This window comes from Cuculus canorus, chromosome 1, assembly GCF_017976375.1.
Source record: "Cuculus canorus isolate bCucCan1 chromosome 1, bCucCan1.pri, whole genome shotgun sequence".
NCBI classification, from domain to species: domain Eukaryota; kingdom Metazoa; phylum Chordata; class Aves; order Cuculiformes; family Cuculidae; genus Cuculus; species Cuculus canorus.
In genome coordinates, this window is record NC_071401.1 from 23,893,838 (window position 1) to 23,913,976 (window position 20,139).

At 36.1% G+C, this 20,139-nt stretch overlaps 1 protein-coding gene across 4 annotated transcripts in view; it reads left to right on the forward strand.

Moving 5' to 3' along the window:
- The window catches only part of PDS5B (PDS5 cohesin associated factor B), a 103,086-nt gene that overhangs the window by 70,341 nt on the left and 12,606 nt on the right, over window positions 1-20,139 (forward strand). For all 4 annotated transcript variants that reach the window (XM_054074846.1, XM_054074838.1, XM_054074862.1 and 1 more), the window contains exons 23-30: window positions 3,350-3,486; window positions 8,586-8,709; window positions 10,841-11,045; window positions 14,580-14,694; window positions 15,060-15,192; window positions 15,944-16,063; window positions 16,361-16,423; window positions 19,006-19,151. In XM_054074846.1, coding sequence (XP_053930821.1) covers window positions 3,350-3,486; window positions 8,586-8,709; window positions 10,841-11,045; window positions 14,580-14,694; window positions 15,060-15,192; window positions 15,944-16,063; window positions 16,361-16,423; window positions 19,006-19,151 — 1,043 coding nt within the window. The remainder of the gene's footprint in view (window positions 1-3,349; window positions 3,487-8,585; window positions 8,710-10,840; window positions 11,046-14,579; window positions 14,695-15,059; window positions 15,193-15,943; window positions 16,064-16,360; window positions 16,424-19,005; window positions 19,152-20,139) is intronic.

Sequence of the window (20,139 nt, forward strand, 5' to 3'; positions counted from 1 at the left end):
TCTGAATTCCTACAGCTGTCAACTGCTTTTACCTTCTCTTGTCACCTTTCTGAACGTAAAAATTAAGTTCTTTTAAAATGGAGGATCTTAGCAGAATACATATCTTTTTTGATTTTCAGAAGAAAATAATTTGCTTTTGTGAGCACCTACTTTTTTATGTTTGTAAATAAATTTACATATATGCTTTATTGAATTTTTATTGTAGCTTTTTATAGGCCTAGATTTGGTGTGCCACACTGAAACAGTCCAGATATTCTCACTGTTAAAGTAAAATTATTTTTCCCTCCTCTATAATATGGGAGATGAATACCATAGAGACTTTGTTTAAAGTCTTCAGGTTTTCTTTTCAGTTTTTAGGGCATTCTAAGAAACTTTCAGTGCTGTTTTGGAATAAAGAAAAAAATTGGGTTTGGATTTGTCAGTTTCCTCAAATGAATGAATGTGTTACATTGCTTTTCTGTGTGTAGTATGTATTAGAGAAAAGCCTAGATCACTCTAAAATACTGGGGGGTTTATTGTTTGTTTTTTTCTTAAGACTGTAATCTCAAGCTGGTTCTTTCTTGGAATAAGTTTATTATTACATCGTCTGGGTTTAGTAATAGATGTGCTCACTGAATCAGAAACAGACTTACACTCTGGGAGAGACATCCTATGTCTGTATTTGTTTTTAAATGCCCTTTCTTAGAACAAGTATGAATTACGCTTAAACATCTTCTTTCAGAATTAGAAAGATGCATTTACTTTTTAGTATGTCATTAATTGCAGCAGTCGTTTAATTTCCAGTGCCTTTTGAATAACGTTGCTCTGATGGTTTTAAACTTCCTTGCCTTTTCTCTTGAAAATGTTAAAATCTTTGTAGCATAATACCTCTGTCTCTGCTGGTTTAGTTAGTACTTTGGTTTCCATCTTGGTACAGAACTCATTACTGGAAATGCTTGGTTGTGTTTGGGTTGATTTGTTTAACTTCAGCAAGGATATTTTTCATACTTGTGCGATTGCATAGTTACACAGTACACTCCAAAATGTGTTTAAAAATACATATTTGTTTTGATTTCATTAAATGCTATTTACAGTAGGCATGATATCACTTCAGTGATTGTACATGTTACTTGGCGTAGTAAATACTGTTTATCTTAATTTTTTTTTATTATTTATGAAGCTGTAATATCTGTCTGAAATGAACTTTTATATTGATAAAACTTTTCATACAATTGATTATTTGGAAGAGGATTGGATTTTAGAATATCTTAAGGCAATTTGAAGTTGAAGCCGTGCCGGAAAACCATAAGAAGCATTTATTGGCAAGTGAAAGCAGGTTATTGTTAAAATTGATTTGCAAATTTAATTAGCATTTATTGCTACTGAGAAGCCTGTATTTAGTGAATTTTGCACCATTAGTTTATAAACAATTTATCTCTCTGTATTTTTCTTCACTCTGGTTTAAAAGCCTGTTTCTCCCTTTGTGACATAACTGTGTGATATATCTAGTGGGGATCTTAAAACTAGCAAGTTTTGTATAAAAGGGGGAAGGACTGATGAATACATAATTTTACTATCTTCCAGCCTAACAGATGTAGACTGATAAAGATTAGCCTTAGTTTTGGGTGCTAAACCATGGAAGAAATAATGTCTGTAAACAAACGTTTCAGTGTAGTATTAAATATGCAATGGATTAATTATTGTGCGAGTTAGATTTGAATTCCTATGCCTGGCACTTGACTCTGTTCCAAAGCTGTAACCTCTCCTGTCGGCGAACACTACTGAATACATTTGTGCACACTGCAGTGGACTGAGCTTTATGTAATGGCAGTGGTATTTCTTATTCCCTTCTAGGTGTACACTGCAATATAAGGTTACTCATCCTATTTCTCTTAACTGTGTTTTAAGTGGGCATCGTTTCACTTTCCAGTACTGCCCACACCTGCAGCATCTGTGGCTGTGAGAACTCAAGCGGTAGAGACCTGAACTGACTATTGTCGTAATGTTGATGTAGTTGGAAGACTGTGTTTCTAGGATGGCTACATGGGATGGAGGCTTATTATACTTTTACAATAGAGGCATGGTGATAATGTCTAGATCAGAGGAAAGGGTTGTAACTAACTGTTGATTATTTTAATTGTTAATTTTAATCTTGTAAATTAATACTTATTCACTACTGACAGTTTATGTAAAGCTAGTAGTTAATTGCAGTTTTCTCATGACAAATCAGAGATCTATCACATTACGTTCGCTGTCTCAGAAAGAGATTGTCATGTCCTGTCACTCTTGCTTGCACTGCAGATACCTGTAGTTCATGTTGTGCTGGTAAGTAGAGTACAAAGCAGTCATTTGTGGGCTTTGATATGGTTCTGATCCGTGTTTTATTTTGACTTTATTGATATTTTCGTGTTGTGTATAATAATTTTTAATCTCTGAAGAGAACTCTAGGCTCCCAGAACACAAATTGAAACTAGATTCAAACTGGATATAAGGAAAAGGATACTACTCTTTCTGTTTTCTGTGTCATCTCTGCTCTTAGACAGAAGGAAAATGGAAGGACAAAGTGATTCAAATACTGAAACAAACAATATATAGAGTCATGCTTTATTTTCGTGAAAGAAAAGTGAAATTATTCAATTTTTTCATGATGGCTGTTGGATTCTGCATTCTTTTAGAAGCCTGCTTTAAACACTTGATATTTCCATTGGCAAAAGACAAATTATCTAAAGTAACAGGCTTTGAGTTTTTTCTTTGAGTAGCCATGAAAGAAACATTCTTCTCCAGGATAAGTTATCTTCATACAGGTTGATTTTTTTTTTTTTTTAACAGTTAAAATGCCTATGAAGGGTTTTTTTTTTTAAATTTATATGTCTTGAAATTTAAGCTTAAATGCTACATAAATAAAGATAATATAGGGATTGTTTAAGCAAAGAATTACAGGAATATAGGAAGGTGAAAATGTATTCTGCTCTTTGGTACAGTAACACTTTCTTAATAAGTATAAATTGGTTTGCCTGTTCCACAGTGTTTAATGGATATAAGCTCAATTAAGATAACGTTTTCACAGGACAAAAATACGTGATTGCTTAGTAGAAGAAAAACGGTTCAAACTTCAACTAAAAGTTGTATTATTTTTATTTGCTGTAATAAATACTTGAGGCTTCCAGTGAAAAGTTGCTGTCTAGTGAGAGTTCATCTAATTATCTTTCAGTATTTAAATGATGCTTTGTAATCTTGACGGGCTTATGTTTGTAGCAGCAAAAAAACACTTAGGAAAATACTGTGTGATTAAATTAAGATAAAGATTGTTTAAGAAATGAAGCTCATGCTGTGATTTGACTTCTACTTATCAGTTTGGTTTTTTTTTCAGATTCAGGCCATCAAGATGATGGTTCGATGGTTACTAGGAATGAAGAACAACCACAGCAAGTCAGGAACTTCTACTCTGAGGTTGCTAACAACAATATTGCACAGTGATGGAGATTTAACAGAGCAGGGGAAAATTAGGTGTGTAACAGATGGTAACATTTTCATGCCTGTGATGATGCGGTAGGGAGAGTTTTAGTCAAAGTAGTTGTAGGAATACTTTAGTAACTATTCTGTTAGACTGCTGAACAATTTATATATCTTATTTCATAAGAAGTAATGATAAGCTTGGCTGGATTCCTACCTAAGTTTGTATCTTGCATTTTTTAATACCGTAGGTATTGCTGTATTTTCATGCTTTTATCTTCTTTGGTTTATCTCTCTTTTTTCAAAGGACCATTACTCATTTAAAAAATAAAGTTTATGACTTCCTCTTTCCCGCTCAAAATTGCTTGTTCCAACTGATGTAGCAGTGTGTGCCAAAGGCTGATAGGCAGGCTTTCTAATGAAAAACAGCATGTTGCAATAAAACAGATGGGAATAGCTAGTACATAAGGCTCTTCTGCTTGAAGACACACTTTAATCCCTTGAGGCCACTAAAAGTGAAAGGACGAGGGGAATGTGTAAAGAGGTTTAAGTGTCAATAAATAATTTGCCTTTTAGGTGACTTTTAGAGTGTATTTGTTTTTCTGGGTATCTTCTTAATCTTCTGTGGTAGAATTGATAAGTTGTCAGCCACTACTGCTTGCCAAATATTGAAAATTGATATCTACAAAAGCCATTAAAGGCATAGGTGGATTGTGCCAATATGAGTAAACTACCCCAAAACTAAAACCTTCTTACTGTTAACACAGTGGTTACATGGCTAGAACCTATGTTGTGTGTGCATCATTGCAAACCTGAGAATTGTTTAGTATGTTACCTTTGTAGCAACTGTGTAATCTTTCTTAAAGTTTGTTGTAAATGACTGTTTCATAGTTTAAAATTCTGTACTGTGAACATTCATGGCAGTTACTAGGGAGTTAAGGGACAGTAATTTAGCTTTTGTGCATAACTTGTTGGAGCATATTGTTGGCTTACCTGAGAGTTTCTGAATAGATCAGTTTTGTAGGTCCTGTGTGGTTTTGTGCTTGGAGTGATGAGTCTTTAGTGTGCATGTTACAGAAATTTCATTTTCGCACTCTATTTGTACTCAACTATATATAAAAAGAGAAACTGTATATAATGGTGTATGGTCAGTTCTCCATTATTAAAGTTAGTGGAGGGCTGGTGATTCTTCTAGAGGAGGAAGAAAGCTGTGATGATGTGTGAATTTGCTGTGTGTTAGAGGCAACCCTTCAACCTCTGAGTTTTGGAGCTCTGCCCGGGGATGCGTGATGAGCCAACTGAGAGCTTGGGGGTTAGGATTAAAGAGCAGACTGTTAGGGGTGACGTTGTAGTGGATGTCTGCTGTAGACCCCCTAACCAGGAAGAGGAAGCATATGAGGCCTTCTATAAATAGCTAGAAAGCACCTCGTGTTTGCAGGTCTTGGCCTTCATGGGGATCAACTCTGATACCTGCTGGATGAACAACACAGCAGTGCATAAACAATCCAGACTCTTCCTGGAAAGCATCAATGACAACTTCCTGACACGAGTGATAGAGGGGCCAGTGAGGAGAGGTGCTCTGCTGGACCTCAGGTTCACCAACAAGGAGGGACTTGTTGGGGGTGTGAAGGCTGAGGGCAGCCTTGGTCCCAATGCCCATAAGATGATGGAGTTGAATCCTGAGGGCAGCAAGGGAGGCAAATATCAAGATCGTAGTGCTGGATTTCAGGAGAATTAATTTTGGCCTCTTCAAGGATCTTCTTAGCAGACTCTCAATAGATAAGGCTGTGGAGGGGAAGAGTGGCCCAAGAAAGCTAGATAGTACTCAGGCATGTTTTCATCTACATGCAAGAGTGGTCAAAGCGAAGGGTAAATATTTCAGCAGGGGGTTTTTGGTAAAACTCAAACACAAAAAGGTGGTTTGAGAGCAGCTTTGTGGAGAAGAACTTGGAGGTAGTGGTGGATGAAAAGCTGGACGTGAGTGGCCAGTGTGCGCTGGCAGCCAGGAAAAAAATTGTATAATGGGCTGCATGGCCAGCAGGTCGAGTGAGGTGAGTGCATCCATCTATTCCACTCTGATGAGACCCCACCTGGAGTACTGTGTCCAGCTCTGGAGTACTCAGCACAGGAAAGACATGGAAATGCTGGAGCAGGTCCAGACAGGGGCCACAAAAACGATCAGAGGAGTGGTGCTGTGGAGAAAGGCTGAAAGAGTTGGGGTTGTTCAGTGTGAAAAAGAGGAGGCCCTGGGGAGACCTTACTGTGTCCTGTTTGTACCTAAAGGGATCCTATAAGGAAGATGGGGACAGGCTTTTTAGCAGGGGCTCTTGTGATAGGATAAGGAGTAATGGTTATAAACTAAAAACTGTTAGCTTTAAACTAAACAGATACAAGGAAGAAATTTTTTTACAATAAGAGTGGTAACACACTGGCACAGGTTGCCCAGGGAGGTGGTAGAAGCATTCAGGGCCAAGTTGGATGGGGCTCTGAGCAACCTGATCTTGTTGAAGATGTCCATGCTAATGGCAAGGGAGTTGGACTGGATGAGTAAACAAACAATATCTCAGTAGTCCTTTCCAGGCTTTTCATTTAATAAGTTATAAACAGTACTACAAATTTTAAATCTAAGGTCATACTGATTTTCTATTTGTGGTTAGGTAAAACAGCTACATTGCATCTTCCATGTCTTTGTAGTAGGATTTTAATCTATTGTAAGCATAACATAAGAGTACTTCAGTAGCAGTGGACGTGAGCTGTTGCTGGAAGTATTGATATCAGATATGAACCTGAAATGCTATCTGTGTTTTCCTTAAATGGAATCTTAGCAAGAAGAAAACTGACTTAAATGGCAGAGTTTAGAGCTTCGTGGTTCTCTGCTATATATTTGTTACACCATCCAATATGCAGTATTTTCAGAGGTTGTATTCAAAAGACACTTTTTATTCCGTGAAACATGGAAAATGCTTAGAAAATTTGACGCTGAGTTATCCTATGGAGTGGAATAAAAAAATGTTAACTGCAAGCTTGTAAAGTGAGAGAAGATGATTAGGCACCGGATATGTTTCCAAGATGCGTTTATTTGCTTTATTTTTGTGCAGCCCACTACCTTAATTAAGACTGTATTTTGCACTTGATAACATCTTTCCATGTACTTAGCACTTCTGTTCTCATATCAAACATCTGGTCTCCAGCAACAGTAATGGCACTCCAGAAAACAACTGTCCAGGTTCCTTATGTATGTCTTCAAGAGCCTCTGGTAGGACAAGAGCACCCTTGGTACTAATTTTCAAAATTATTATTAGTAATCAAAAATGGCAATTATATAGAAGCTTTTATTTCAGCCCTAATAATTGTGTGTTTTGGGATGATGCACATGAGAAAGCTTTTGTCTGTAATAATTTGATTAAAAATAATTCCTCAATTTAGAGTTTCTTTTAAGATAATACTTTTGAGGAATAAGACAGATCTGATTTTCTTCTTCAGCTGTAAGAATGATATTCACAACTGATAGTGTCATCCTCTTCCTTCCCACAGTGCGCACACCTGCTTGTGGGTATTGCTTTGAAACATACAATCTGTAAAAGTTTTGGCCAACTTTTATATGAAATAGCTTTGATTCAGTTTTTGGAATTAAACGTTATCGCTAACAAAGCTGAGGAAGATTGAAAGTTCTTAGTTTTGTCCTTTCCTTTGACTCAATCACTCTCTACTTGTAAGTCATTATTACTCAGTTGTTAATGAAGTGCAAACATTGAATCTTTTTTGGGTTCACTTATCACAGTAGATGCAATTTAGAGTGAACTTTGCCATTTAAGAATTGAATGTTGCCATGTTAATCTTTATGCCTTGTTTGAAAGTTAGTGCAGCTTTTGTCCTGTCACTTGGTTGCTCATGATCTGTTAGGGTTTGGTTTTAATTGTTGTGCTTTCTATAAAATAATGAGGTACGTGTGAAGCTTGATTATGTCAGTTTGAAGGTTTAAGCTCTTGAGTAGTTATTTTTATCATACACTCTTTTTTATAATGGCTTTTTTTATCTAATACTTTAAATGCTTTATACAGCTTTCATAATGTGTTAAAGAGTGTGGTTTTTCTCCTTCCTAAGGATAAAGAGCAAATGATTAACAAGTTAAACAATATTTGTCCTGCTTAAATGAATAATTGCTTCTAAATAAGCATATGAATTGATTCCTGTTCCAAGTTATCAAAGAAAAAAGCTATATTTCCTACTTCTGAATGGAATTCATTAGTGTCCTAAGTGAGAGATGCATAAAACTTTAATTCTTTTGTGTTTGAGCTGAGAAAAGGCACGAGCGATATGCCTCACTGAAATATATTATCTAAACCCAATGAAAGCTCAACTAAGTTTATTAGTGCACACATTACCTGGAGTTTCAAAAGCTCATGTGAAGATGCTTTTGATAGTCTGATCACCTTTATAAATAGGGTTGTATGTTGTAGAAAACCTCATTCATCTTTTGATATGAAGATCAGCAATGTGCTTTGCTAGGTGGGAGCACAATTTGGGTGTGCAACCAAGTAACAATGCTTTCCAGCGTGTTGAAAATTCATTTTTGTTGTTGTCTTAAAAATTCAGTTCACTTAGTTTCCTGTCATAATATCTAATTAATATCTAATTAATATCTAATTATGTGGACTTGCAGCATGGATTTTGAGCTGTCATTGTTAGAAAAATGTTTGGCAAGTTTGGGGACTAGAAAAATGGGCTGCTTCTTTAGCAGGAGCTCCTTGCTGAAGGAGAAATTGGCATGCTGAGTGAAGTGTCTTGCAGACTAAATGTACAGGTCTGTGAGAGCAGTTTGGACTGTGCTGGTACACATTGCACAGCTAAAACTGTTTCACACCCATGTGGACCTTGTAGAAAGTTCCAAGGAATATTTTAATTGCTAAATTGAGGCAAGGTAATAGGTATGTGCTAATAGACTGTAAAACGTAATGATGTGGAAACTGCTTTTGGTTTGAATTTACTTCTATTGATTTGGGGGGCTGGGGGCGGCGAAGTTCATGGAAGGTTTTCCTTCTTTTTCAAGAACCCATTTTTAGCAGTACAAACTTCTTGGGATTTAATTAAGTTGAATAATTACAACGTTTTTTACTACTTAACTTTCATAATCCATGTGCTTGTTTTTTCAGTAAACCCGACATGTCTCGGTTGAGGCTGGCTGCAGGGAATGCTATTGTGAAGTTGGCACAAGAACCTTGTTACCATGAAATCATCACCTTAGAACAGTACCAGCTGTGTGCACTAGCCATAAATGTAAGGAAATTAGGTGGGGCTTGTGGGTTATCAACAAATGTACAAATATATATGTTGTTTTTTCTGTATGTTATGTGTATTTCTGCTAGTCTGTTTCTATGCAAAATGTTCAGCCTTGACACAAATCTATTTTCCCACTACAGAATCAGGAAAGCTAATTTTGAATGAGAATTAGATCAATCCTACTGGGCTGTCAATGGGTGAATACTAACTTAAAAACAGAGTAATACTAGAATATTCATAAACCAAGGAATTCAGTATTGATTTTAAGTAATACCTCAGTTGCCTTATGACTTTTATTAAAAGTTGAAATGATATTACATAAAGTACATTGGACTGTGGTGACAAGGGTGACTGGTTTCTTGATACTTGTGTAGAATATACTTGGAATCATAGAATAGTTAGGGCTGGAAGGGACCTTAAAGATGATCTAGTTACAACCCTCCTGCCATGGGCAGGGACATCCCAATAGACCAGGCTGACCAAGGCCCCATCCAGTCTGGCCTTGAACACCTCCAGGGATGGGGCAGCCACAGGCTTCCTGGGCAACCTGTGCCAGTATCTCACCGCTCTCGTGGTGAAGAAGTTCTTCCTAATGTCTAGTCTAACTACAGAGGCCTGCAAAGATATTTGGCATCCTTTAAATATGTTTGGGAGAAGTTTCTTGGTAGGTGTTGGAATCTCTATCCTTAATTTCTGCCTGTGAGCCTAAAGTAGCAGAGAGGAAATAACTTTCAAATTGTAAATAGAGATCCTATGTGTTCCTGTCTTGTAGGCTTTGCAATTTCTAAAGAAATGGTGGTGGGTTTGCTCATGAAGAGGCAATAGATCTTGAGTAGGCCTCACAGTTTGGGTTTGTGGTCTTGAGTTCCTTCAGCTCTGGTTGCATCAGGCATTTCAGGCTTTCAGTCAGTAGAGGTAGATTTTGGCTTGAAGCACAGAAAGGAAAACAGGGCTTGATTAATTTCTTCTGGATTTAATTTTTAGGTGGGGGGAAAGGGAAGCTCGTTTTACCTAATACATGATCTCTTTTCATGCCGTTTGTGCTTTTAGGAAAGTCAGTGTTACCAGAGTCTGGGTTTTGTCTCTGCACATCCTGCTGGCTGATAGCTGGAAACCCTCTTTAATTCTTTCTTGTTTCAAAACTGTCATTTGACTGAAATAACTGTTTATTTCTGGTAATGTTTTGCCTTTGTATTTAGAAATAACAAATCTCAACATACAAATCTCAACATACAAATCTCAAATAGCAAAGGTCTCTTGACCTTTTTTTTTTTTGACAGGTTAAATAGGCCACGCTGTTTTGGTGTCCTTGTTTACCATATGCTTTTCTATGCATTTTCTTGTGACTGTTCCACACATGTGCTTTTCTTAACCACCTTTGGCCTGCGTTACTCAATGGTTTGTGGTATACTGAGTGGTGTCCTAAAGTATGTGGGTTATTTTCATATAGAGAATTTTAAAGTTCATATATTTTCTGGAAATGCATTACTTAATAAATTGTAGATGTACATTTGCCACCATCATATTATTTTACGTCGTGTTCCTTGGCAACTATTAGTCACAGGTTATTCTCTTCCATGGTCAGTCATACTTCATAGGTTTCCATGCCGTAACGGAAATGCTTGGTATGCTCTTAAGCATTTGACCTTATCTTATCTGGTCATTCTGTTGAATTTTATTAAGTTTCTGATATTAATGGCTTGATGAAAATTTGTGAAATTGCAGTAGTAAAATCAACACAGTGGTTACTGGTGGCTAAAAACTGTTTCAGTGCAGATCTCTTGACTTTGGCTCCAGAAAGCCAGTAGTGCTATTGTACACAAGTTCATTAACTCCATGCCTCAGTACTATGCTAAATTAGGCATTGGGTCCTGAGTGTGATATATTCCTGTATGGTTTCTGAACCTTAACTCTTCTCCTGATCTTAAGGGAAGCTTCAGCTGATTAATTCAATTTAATTGCTCTGAATTGGCATTAAAAAACATTCTCACAGTCCCTGTGTTTCTGTGGCGGCAAGATCTGAAATTGATTTTGGCATATTTAGTCATGCTTCCTTGTCTTATTTCACAATTTTTATTACTTTTAGAAAAGTTTACTCTTACCTTTTTTGGTTTTGCTTTTTTAATAGGATGAATGTTACCAAGTGAGACAAATATTTGCTCAGAAACTTCACAAAGGCCTTTCCAGGCTACGGCTGCCACTAGAATATATGGCTATTTGTGCACTGTGTGCAAAAGATCCGGTGAAGGAGAGAAGAGCTCATGCTAGGCAGTGCCTTGTGAAGAACATAAATGTCAGAAGGGAGTATCTGAAGCAACATGCAGCAGTTAGTGGTAAGAGAATAGAAGTCACTTTTTGGTATAAGTGCTATATATATTTAAAATATAAATGTGAGTAGGCTGTGAAAATATTTGTTTAACTGTTTTTGTATGTGGAATGGCTGTGAATTTCACTTAAAAATGTCTAATGAAAACTGAAAATAAGAGTCCAGATTTTCATTTGAGATTTTTAACTGGCATTTCTGAGATCTTTCAGTTTTGTTAAATCTGTGCAAATGCTTATGCCTAAGTATATCGGAAGTGAAGTAGTTTTTCAAGGCACTTGTGTACTGTTTGAACTTAGTGGTTAATTATGTTGTAAGTGAAGTGACAATGATTAATTTTACTTCAGGAGTTAATAATATTCAACCTTAATGACAGAAATTCTGTACTAAATTGACTGTCTTTGTGCTATTATACTATATTGAATAGATTCTTACCTTGTCTTGTGCTGGCAAAGGGCTGGATTTGTAGGCATTTTAGGACAAATTTATGTAGTTCTTTCTTCCCCATGACAGCAATCTGATCTTGAGAATGCTTTGTAAGTTATTATGTTAGCTGTTTTTCTTTTATAAAATCAGTCCTTTTCTCTTTTGACTTATTCAGAGCTACGCATATACAGTGTGGCAACGCTTGTATGTGGTTATAGGAAAATATAGACATTTATGAAGAGTTTTGAGCATTTTGAGTAAGAGGTTTTGGAAGCTTTGTTTCTTTCTAAGATTACTGATGATTTGGCCTTTGTGAAATGAAGGGATATTTTCATTGTATTGTAGGATAGACTAGACCTATTTTATGAATCTGATCTCACAGATGCTGTCAGACAACTTGATTTCCTTATGCATTTATGAATCACAGGCTTTATATTAGCCATGCCAGTCTGTGTAAGCGTCAGTCCCCTTAGACTTTGATCTTTGAGAATAAATTTGCAGAGAAATCCTTTTGTGTATTGTTAATTAGACTTAAAAAGCGAAAAAGAAAAGAGTGGTTCTTTTCTCCCTCCTCGATAACATGTAAAAAGAACATTGAACAAATGCCTTGAAGTCATCCTAAGACTATTCCTCTTGAAAGTTGACAACTCATTTTTTTTATGTAGAAGGAAAGTACAAGAATTCTTATACGATTAGAAGTAATTGCTGATTTCCTAACTGTATTAAGACAGACAGTTGAATGTTACTATCAAAAATCTGTAGGAGAAATGAAGAGGAGCCTAGGTGTGTGCGATTGTGATTGTTTTTATCCAATAGGACCTCAAAGCATGCCTGACAAGCTTCTTTTTAACAAGTTTCTTTCTTAAATGCTCATAAAGACCTGTCTTTGAAGGGGTTTGACACATTATAATTTCCAGTGCTGGTAGTTCATATCTGGAAAGCCACTCCACCACTTTCTTCATTATAGATGAGGAACGAATGTAAATGCTGGGTTTTGGGTTTTGGGTTTTTTTTTGTGTTTTTTTTTTTTTTTTTTTTTTTTTCTTGACAGGGTTTAAATATAATATGTGTCAATGTTTGTCCTTTTCCTGTTTTTGTACAAGGCAGGAGGTTAATGCAATATTTGAGTTCATGAGCTCTTTATAAGCATTCTATTGAAGTTCCTGATTAATACAAGTAATACTGGATTGGTTTGCCTGGTACATATCTAAGGCAAGCTAATTTTGCTAGAGTTCTGCAATCATAATTATATTCTTTTTTTCCCTCTGCCACATATTTATTTATTTAGTTACACAAAGCTGCTGGCTAAAATGCAGGACAGTGCTTGAAGTGAAGGATGTTTTTAAAGTTAGTAGTGGGATGTCAGTTGAAAGGCATTAAAAAGTGCTTGGCAAAGTACACTGGATTTCAATTATATAAATATAACTTGAAATAGAAAGAAATTGCGTGATCTTACTTATCCTTATGATGGCTTATAGTATGTGTAGTCTTGATAAGTAACTGTATCACTGCAATGGCTGTCTTAAGTTTATCCTTGGAACTTGATAGCACTGTCTTCTGCAGGCCTTTAATTTCACATGTTTTCCTTGCTGTTGTGAGTGGATCCAAACATTTTATATAGGCTGTACATTATCCCTACTTATGCAGACCTTTAAGAATGACATAGGTTAAGACTTAGGTCACTTATTTAGTTTTGTGAAATCTACAATAATGATGTATTTTATTTGGTGTGCATAGTATTTGTCAAGCACATCTCGTATTAATACCTACACTAGAAATAAAAGTATCGGTGTTCTAATGTATTTTAAAATAGTTTTATAATATTGTTACATATGATTTGCAGATGTTCAGACTTCTGATTCATAATGTAATAAGGATTACCAAAAAGATTTTTCAGACTTGGTCACGTCTTTTGTGATCCCTTACTACCTCAAAAAAGTGATTTTTTTTTTTTCAAAAGCAGAGCCAGGAATTTCCCTCCTTCCTTCACGTGTACATTCAAATGTGTATCCATAGGCATGTATACTGTGACTGCATTTGCCACAAGCATTCAAGGTCAGATGCTTGTACCATAGTAATAGACATAGAGCACCAATATGCCTTCCTTGCCTGTCGTCCTGCCTTTTGCACAGGGTACGGCTTTAATAACTTAACATGTGCTGCGCATCCTTCAGTTCCTCTTCAAGTCATTAGGCTAAAGAAAGCAGATTGAACTTTTTTCTGCAAAATGTTTTTTGACTTAGGGTGTACAGCTTGTGATTTTTGTTGTGCTTGCCCTGTGGGATACGATCTTTTTCATTATTACTTTTGTCATCAGAATTTAACATGCTGAAGTTCACTCTGAATGGTGTTGGTTAGCTGAGGAATTTGTTTGTTATCTTAGGGAATGTTGATAGGCTATCTGAGTGTCGTGATGTAGGAAGGGCTTTCTCCTGCAGTCCTTGCGTAGGACTATTTACAAGTCTCAGAGGATGCTAGCAAAAGTTTTGCGTGATTTGAGTGTCATAGTTCAGTTGTGCTGCTCTGTTCAAGTGGGATAGAACCTTTCAAACTTGGTCCACTACTATTTTGTTAATAAAATTCATGTTACCTCCTTTCACTTCCTTTAAACAGGTCAGGTAGGCTGTGGGTTTGGAGAACGCTGGCAATTTGACTGCAAAGCCTCTGTGAAGGGCATTTCTTACTGTTCTGTTGACAGCAAGGCTGTACACTGCACTGCCTGAAGAAAAAATAGCAGCTTATCCTGCAGTTGTGCTCATCGTGCATCTTGCAGTTAACGTGGATTTTTGTGATCTCTTCTACCTTGTTTTTCAGTGTCTTTTAAAAATACAGGCATTGAACCAAGGAGAGGATTTGGAGTAGGGGGTGGCTGTAGCTGTATCCTCAAGGTAGCTAGAAGCTATGCGGCATTCAGTGAGAGATACTTAAAATCTTAAGTTTTGCACACATAAAACATCTGCACATCAACCATAAAATACAACATCATAAATGGTCACCCCACATGTGCCTGTACTTTATCTTAATGTATTCTGATCTTAAATTTTGCTTGTTATTCTATAGTAGAAAGACATATTTCTTGATAAGTAGTTGTCTAATGCATCTTTATTCTGCTTTTCAGAGAAACTGTTGTCACTCTTGCCAGAGTATGTTGTTCCTTATACTATCCATCTTCTAGCTCATGACCCAGATTATGTCAAAGTCCAGGACATTGAACAACTCAAGGACATTAAAGAGTAAGGCTGCTTTTAATAATGTTATTTTAAAGGTATAAACAATCTACTTTAAGTGAAATTTTAATTCATTGTGGTACCATGATACACTGTCCAGTGCACATAATGATGACAGTTATTTCGGTAAAATATTGTGAGGAATAGTACGTGTGTTTTTTTTAGTGCTCTGTGATACCTTACAGAAGACCCTTCACCATCTCCACATCCCACCTTCATTTCTTTTTTCCTAAAGAATTCGTTTCCCAGAGTTAGACTGTTTCAGATTCATAACACTAGTAAATCTAGAGTAAACCACTGCCACATATGTGCTTTTTTTAAAGAATTCTTTTGTGGCTTTATTCATGAGGAGTACTGTATTTCTCCTTTAGGTGCCTGTGGTTCATATTGGAAATATTGATGGCTAAAAATGAAAACAACAGTCACGCCTTTATCAGAAAAATGGTAGAAAATATCAAACAGACTAAGGATGCTCAAGGACCAGATGATCCAAAAATGAATGAAGTAGGTGATACTTCTTGACTGGAAATTGTGTTTAATTCTGGTCTGCTTCTGGAACCAAGTTGCTTTTTCTTTACACGAACTTGAAAATGTCTTTCAGTAGAATTTATATAGTGATTATATTTATTGTAGTTTAGATCACAGTTATTTTCCTGTGCTTTGGTATCTCTTCCACATTTGCAAGGGAGTTGTAATAGTTTGCAATCCTTCTATTTCTGTCTCCATAAGATTATTAAATGCTAACTTTAAATATATGTAAACTATAATTTTTACTGTTTAAATCATCCACTAATATGCTGTATAATATTCCCTTTTAAAAATGCAAGAGTATGCTTAGTATATGAAGAAAAATGCATGCATTAGATGTCTTCAGTATATATTGTATAGTGCACGTATCAAACTCTTGAGTTTGTTTTTGAGGGCTTTGCATCACATAATGTATAGATCTGTCGCTTTTAGAGCGAGATGAGATTTTTTAGTTTGAGATTTGAAACCATGGCACACACTATTCTTAAGTGTAGAAAGATCACGAAAGCTATCTCTAACTGTTGTGCCTGCAGTGGTGAATCTTTTGCTCCTTGATTTTAATACCCTTAAATACACTGTTCAAGATGCAGGCTTATGTTAAATATTTAAGATGATTGCTTTTAAACTGTGAGTTCTCAGTTCTGTGCTCAAAAGATATGGTCCTTTATCAAGATTTGCAATGAACTTCTAAAGTGTTATTTGTTCTTTACAATTTTGTCAATTACAGAAACTATACACAGTCTGTGATGTAGCAATGAATATCATTATGTCAAAGAGTACGACATACAGTTTGGAATCCCCTAAAGACCCTGTACTTCCAGCCAGATATTTTACTCAACCTGACAAGGTACACCTTGGCATTTATTTTCTTGAGCTAAGTGTTAGTTGTAATTTGGGAGTTCTTTTCAATAGTTCTTGTAACTTCAGACTTCTCTCTATGGTAATGTGATTGAAAATTTATGTTTATATTTCCGTAAATATTTATATATGTGTACACACACTGATTTCCCCCACTCGCAGGGTATTACTGTTCAGATTAAAGCATGAATCATGTAGAAAAGATCTTTCAGTACCACCTCAAAAATGTGTATCTGTTGTTCATTGATTATTGTTGTGAATTCTGCTCCCTCATCTTTCTTCACAGAATTTCAGTAACACCAAAAACTATCTTCCTCCGGAAATGAAGTCTTTTTTCACTCCTGGAAAGGTATGTATGCTGTGGGGGCTTGGAGGATTTTGGTGCTGTTTTTGAGATTTTTGAATTGGGTGTTTTGGGTTTTTTTCAGGTTTTTTTTTTGTTTGTTTTGGCTTTTTTGTTTTTAAATAAAACTAATATGTAGTTTATGTAGTTTATGAAACACTTTAAGTTTAAGAAAATATATTGTTTCTGCCCAAAGGGTTTGTATGCCAAAGATTAGTAAACAGACACGGGCAGAAGGGAAACTGCTACTTTCTCTGGTTAATTCATGGTTAAGGTTTTTTTCTGCAGAAGACTACAGTATTGCATATGAAGTGACAGCTATAGAAAAATCTAATTATTTTAAAAATCACTTAAATTAATCTTTGGGAAAGCTGAATTCCATTTTACAGTGTCTTACAAGATGACTAACTGTTCTTTGGTTATATTAATTTGTTCTTTCTAAATATGCATTGCAAGGAATGTCAATGTTAGTTTTTCACTAGAACTAAACCCAGTTACTCTGTAGAATAAAATTAAAATCCAGTAAAAGAGAAGACAAATTGTGGTTTTATATGGATTAATGTGTCCTGTTCTAAATTACAGGAGAACATCCACTTGCTACCTAGCAAAGGAAATAAAAGCACAGCATCTTCATTACTTTAACTTTTTTTAATGAAGTATTATCTGTGAACTGGTAACTTACTAATAGAGGAGGAATGCCAGTTAGGAAAACATGCATACATACAGGGCATCTTTTTGGTTAGAAGTTGAAAGCCAATATTTATTGACTGGAATTTTGAACTACATGGATTAGAGATTAGCTTTGTAATGAAGACGCAGAAGTTTTTGAAATGAGCTTTTGTGTCTTCCTATTCCTGATCAGTAGCTGATATTAAGTTCTCTCATCCAGTTTTTGACAAAAAGCACTCTTGCTAGTTTGTCGCAAACTTAATACTGTCACAGTACACTTAAATACATTTTACAAGTAACAGGGGTTATGCTGTCATGAAAGATCACAGAATGTTTGAGGATGGAAGAGACCTCTGGAGGGCATTTAGTCCAAAGCCCCTGCTTTCTCAGACTCTCTTCATGTGAGAAATGCTCCAGTGCCACCTTCATCTTAGTGGCCCTTTGGTGGACTCTCTCCAGTAACTTCATATCATATGAAATCAACTCAAATATCCTAACGTGAAATTCTATTGAATTCCAAGGTAGCTTTTATACTACTTGAAATTTTTAGTGCCAGGTGCTTTAGCTCCTTTTTTGTTGTCCTGAAATTTTGGATCAAACAAGAGAGGTGTATTTGACCACCAAAGATTTTCAGTTGATTCATCATCATGAGAGCAATGTGGAATGAGAGTTGGTCTAGGGAGTCTTATTTTTGGCAATGGGAGACTAGTTTGAGAGGATGTTGGTGGGGTGAATATGAACAAGGAACAGTATTTGAGGGCAGTAAGGCTTTGAGGTTCTGTAGTAGAGGAGGAACTGTTAGCGCAGGCCCTGTTGGTGGTATTCCTTCCTTAACAGGAAGTCCAGTCCAGTGTGCATTTGAACATCGCTCTACTTTTGAGCTTTCTGTATTCATGTATTGATTAACATTAAATCCTAACCTAATGGATGTAAGTTCTTACACTGGATGTTGTTCTCTAAAGCTTTTTTTTGGAAAGGATATGCTGTTTTTCTTGTACTCGGTACAGAGTGAATCTTTGGTTTAAGTGTAAAATTCCCTCCAGCTATAAAGTATAACTGGCACATCCATGGTGCATATCTCTGAAAAAGGAACACGCAAAGCTGCTAAGACGTGCATGTTGAACTTTCTTTTTTGAGCTGTCACTAACTTTAGATGTAGCTAGAATCTAATATTGAAATAGAAGGTGGGTTATCCTAAATAATGAGAAATGAGGGGAGTGATCAATTTTTGTATGTGGATGTTTGGCATAAAGTTGTCTTCTCTTCAGGATTAACTGAACTCTTTCAGCTCTCTCAAAATATAGTATAAACTTGGAGGTATGTCTGAAAGATAATCCACTTAAATGAGTAGTAACCTGAAGCTCATGAGTGTCTGGAAATTTTGGCACGTATTAAATGTCTGATGTTTTTAAATCTGTGTATGAAGCATCAGAATCTCCTCCACAATCTTTGATTTTTGACGCTCTTATTCATTCTTTCCCAGTTCAAACTAGCAGGGTTTGCTGATACAGCTAAGCCAGTTCAATGGCTTCTTTGCTGAAAGGACTGTCCTATTGCTATTTCTGTTTTACCAGTACAGATGCTTACCTAATCCAAATGGTGAGCTGGTTCGGGTCAGCAGAAAGTAAACTGCACAAATAGTTCTGGAGTAGCTTACTGCAAGGTCAGGTGAGCACCCAGTGCCTCTAGTAAGAGGACTGAATAGGTAGAGAGAAGAATGCTGTAGACAGCTAGCTATCTCATTGCAGCTTGTCAAGTTCCTTCTTGTCTTTGTTGTAATTTTAGTAGTAAAATGTTTATAGCTTTGTGTTAAGATACTGAGTGCAGAAAGTGAGATCTGTGAATATTTTAAGCATAGTGTATGTTAACAGTATCTAAATGTGTAGCTTAAAATAAAGGAAATATATTTTTGGTTTCAGCCCAAAGCAGCCAATGTTCTTGGAGCAGTTAATAAGCCTCTTTCATCAGCAGGCAAGCAGTCTCAATCCAAATCTTCACGAATGGAAACTGTAAGCAATGCCAGCAGCAGTTCAAATCCAAGCTCTCCAGGAAGGATCAAAGGGAGGTTGGTAGACAACAAAGGAGCTTTGATATTTCAAGTATTTGTAATGGAAACTTTGAATATTTCTGTAGTGTTTTCTAAGTGAGAAACAGAATTCTATTATCTTATTTTGAAGTAAAGTTACAGTACCACATCAGTATAACTGAAACTGTGAATTTAACCCCAGGAAGAAATTAGCTTTTTTTTTAAAAAAAAAAAAAAAGAGAAACAAGAAATTCAAATCACATCCAGAGCTGCCTGTAGGAGGGAAGGGGAGCCTCATGTTTATTTTATTTTTTATATACGTAGATATGTATACACACATATTTGTGTGTCTGTGTGTGTGTGTGTACCTAGATCTGCCTTTCCTAGGAACCATGTGTCCTGCTGTAACGTTTAACAACATGTCATAGGCAGTGACGATGGGTAGACAACGGTGGTGATCTTGCATGACTTCCTCCTCTATAAATTTGTCCTGTACTTCGCTGAACTTTGCAAATTCCTTTTGTGATGGAGGGAGGAATGTACTGTAATGCTAGAGAAGTTGTCTTCTAGTTAGCTACCTTGAAAAATTATGGCTTTTTTGTATCAATTTTTTAGGTTATTCATCAGTTACTGTATCTTCTTATGTTCATTTTTTAACTCTTAAGTCACATTATCAATAATACTTTTCACAGTTGTTTAGAGATTGCATAACCCCCACTATTCATACTTTTTCACATTAATTCAAGACTGTGAGGAAGAGTTCTGTTTGGAAATAAGACTTCTTATTTGGTACTTCTATGATTATTCAATATATAATATTAATTTTAAGTGTAGTGCAGTGTTTTATAAGAAATACTTCTCAGCTCCTTTGTAAGTCCACAGAAAGGCTTATTTCTTCCAAGTCATGCAGGTTCACATGCAGAAATTCATTATTGGCTAAAGACAGTGTGGAATCCACGTTCTTCTCTATACTATATATTCTAAATGAATCTGAGACCAGTACTGTTCTACATCCAGTTAGTTTAAA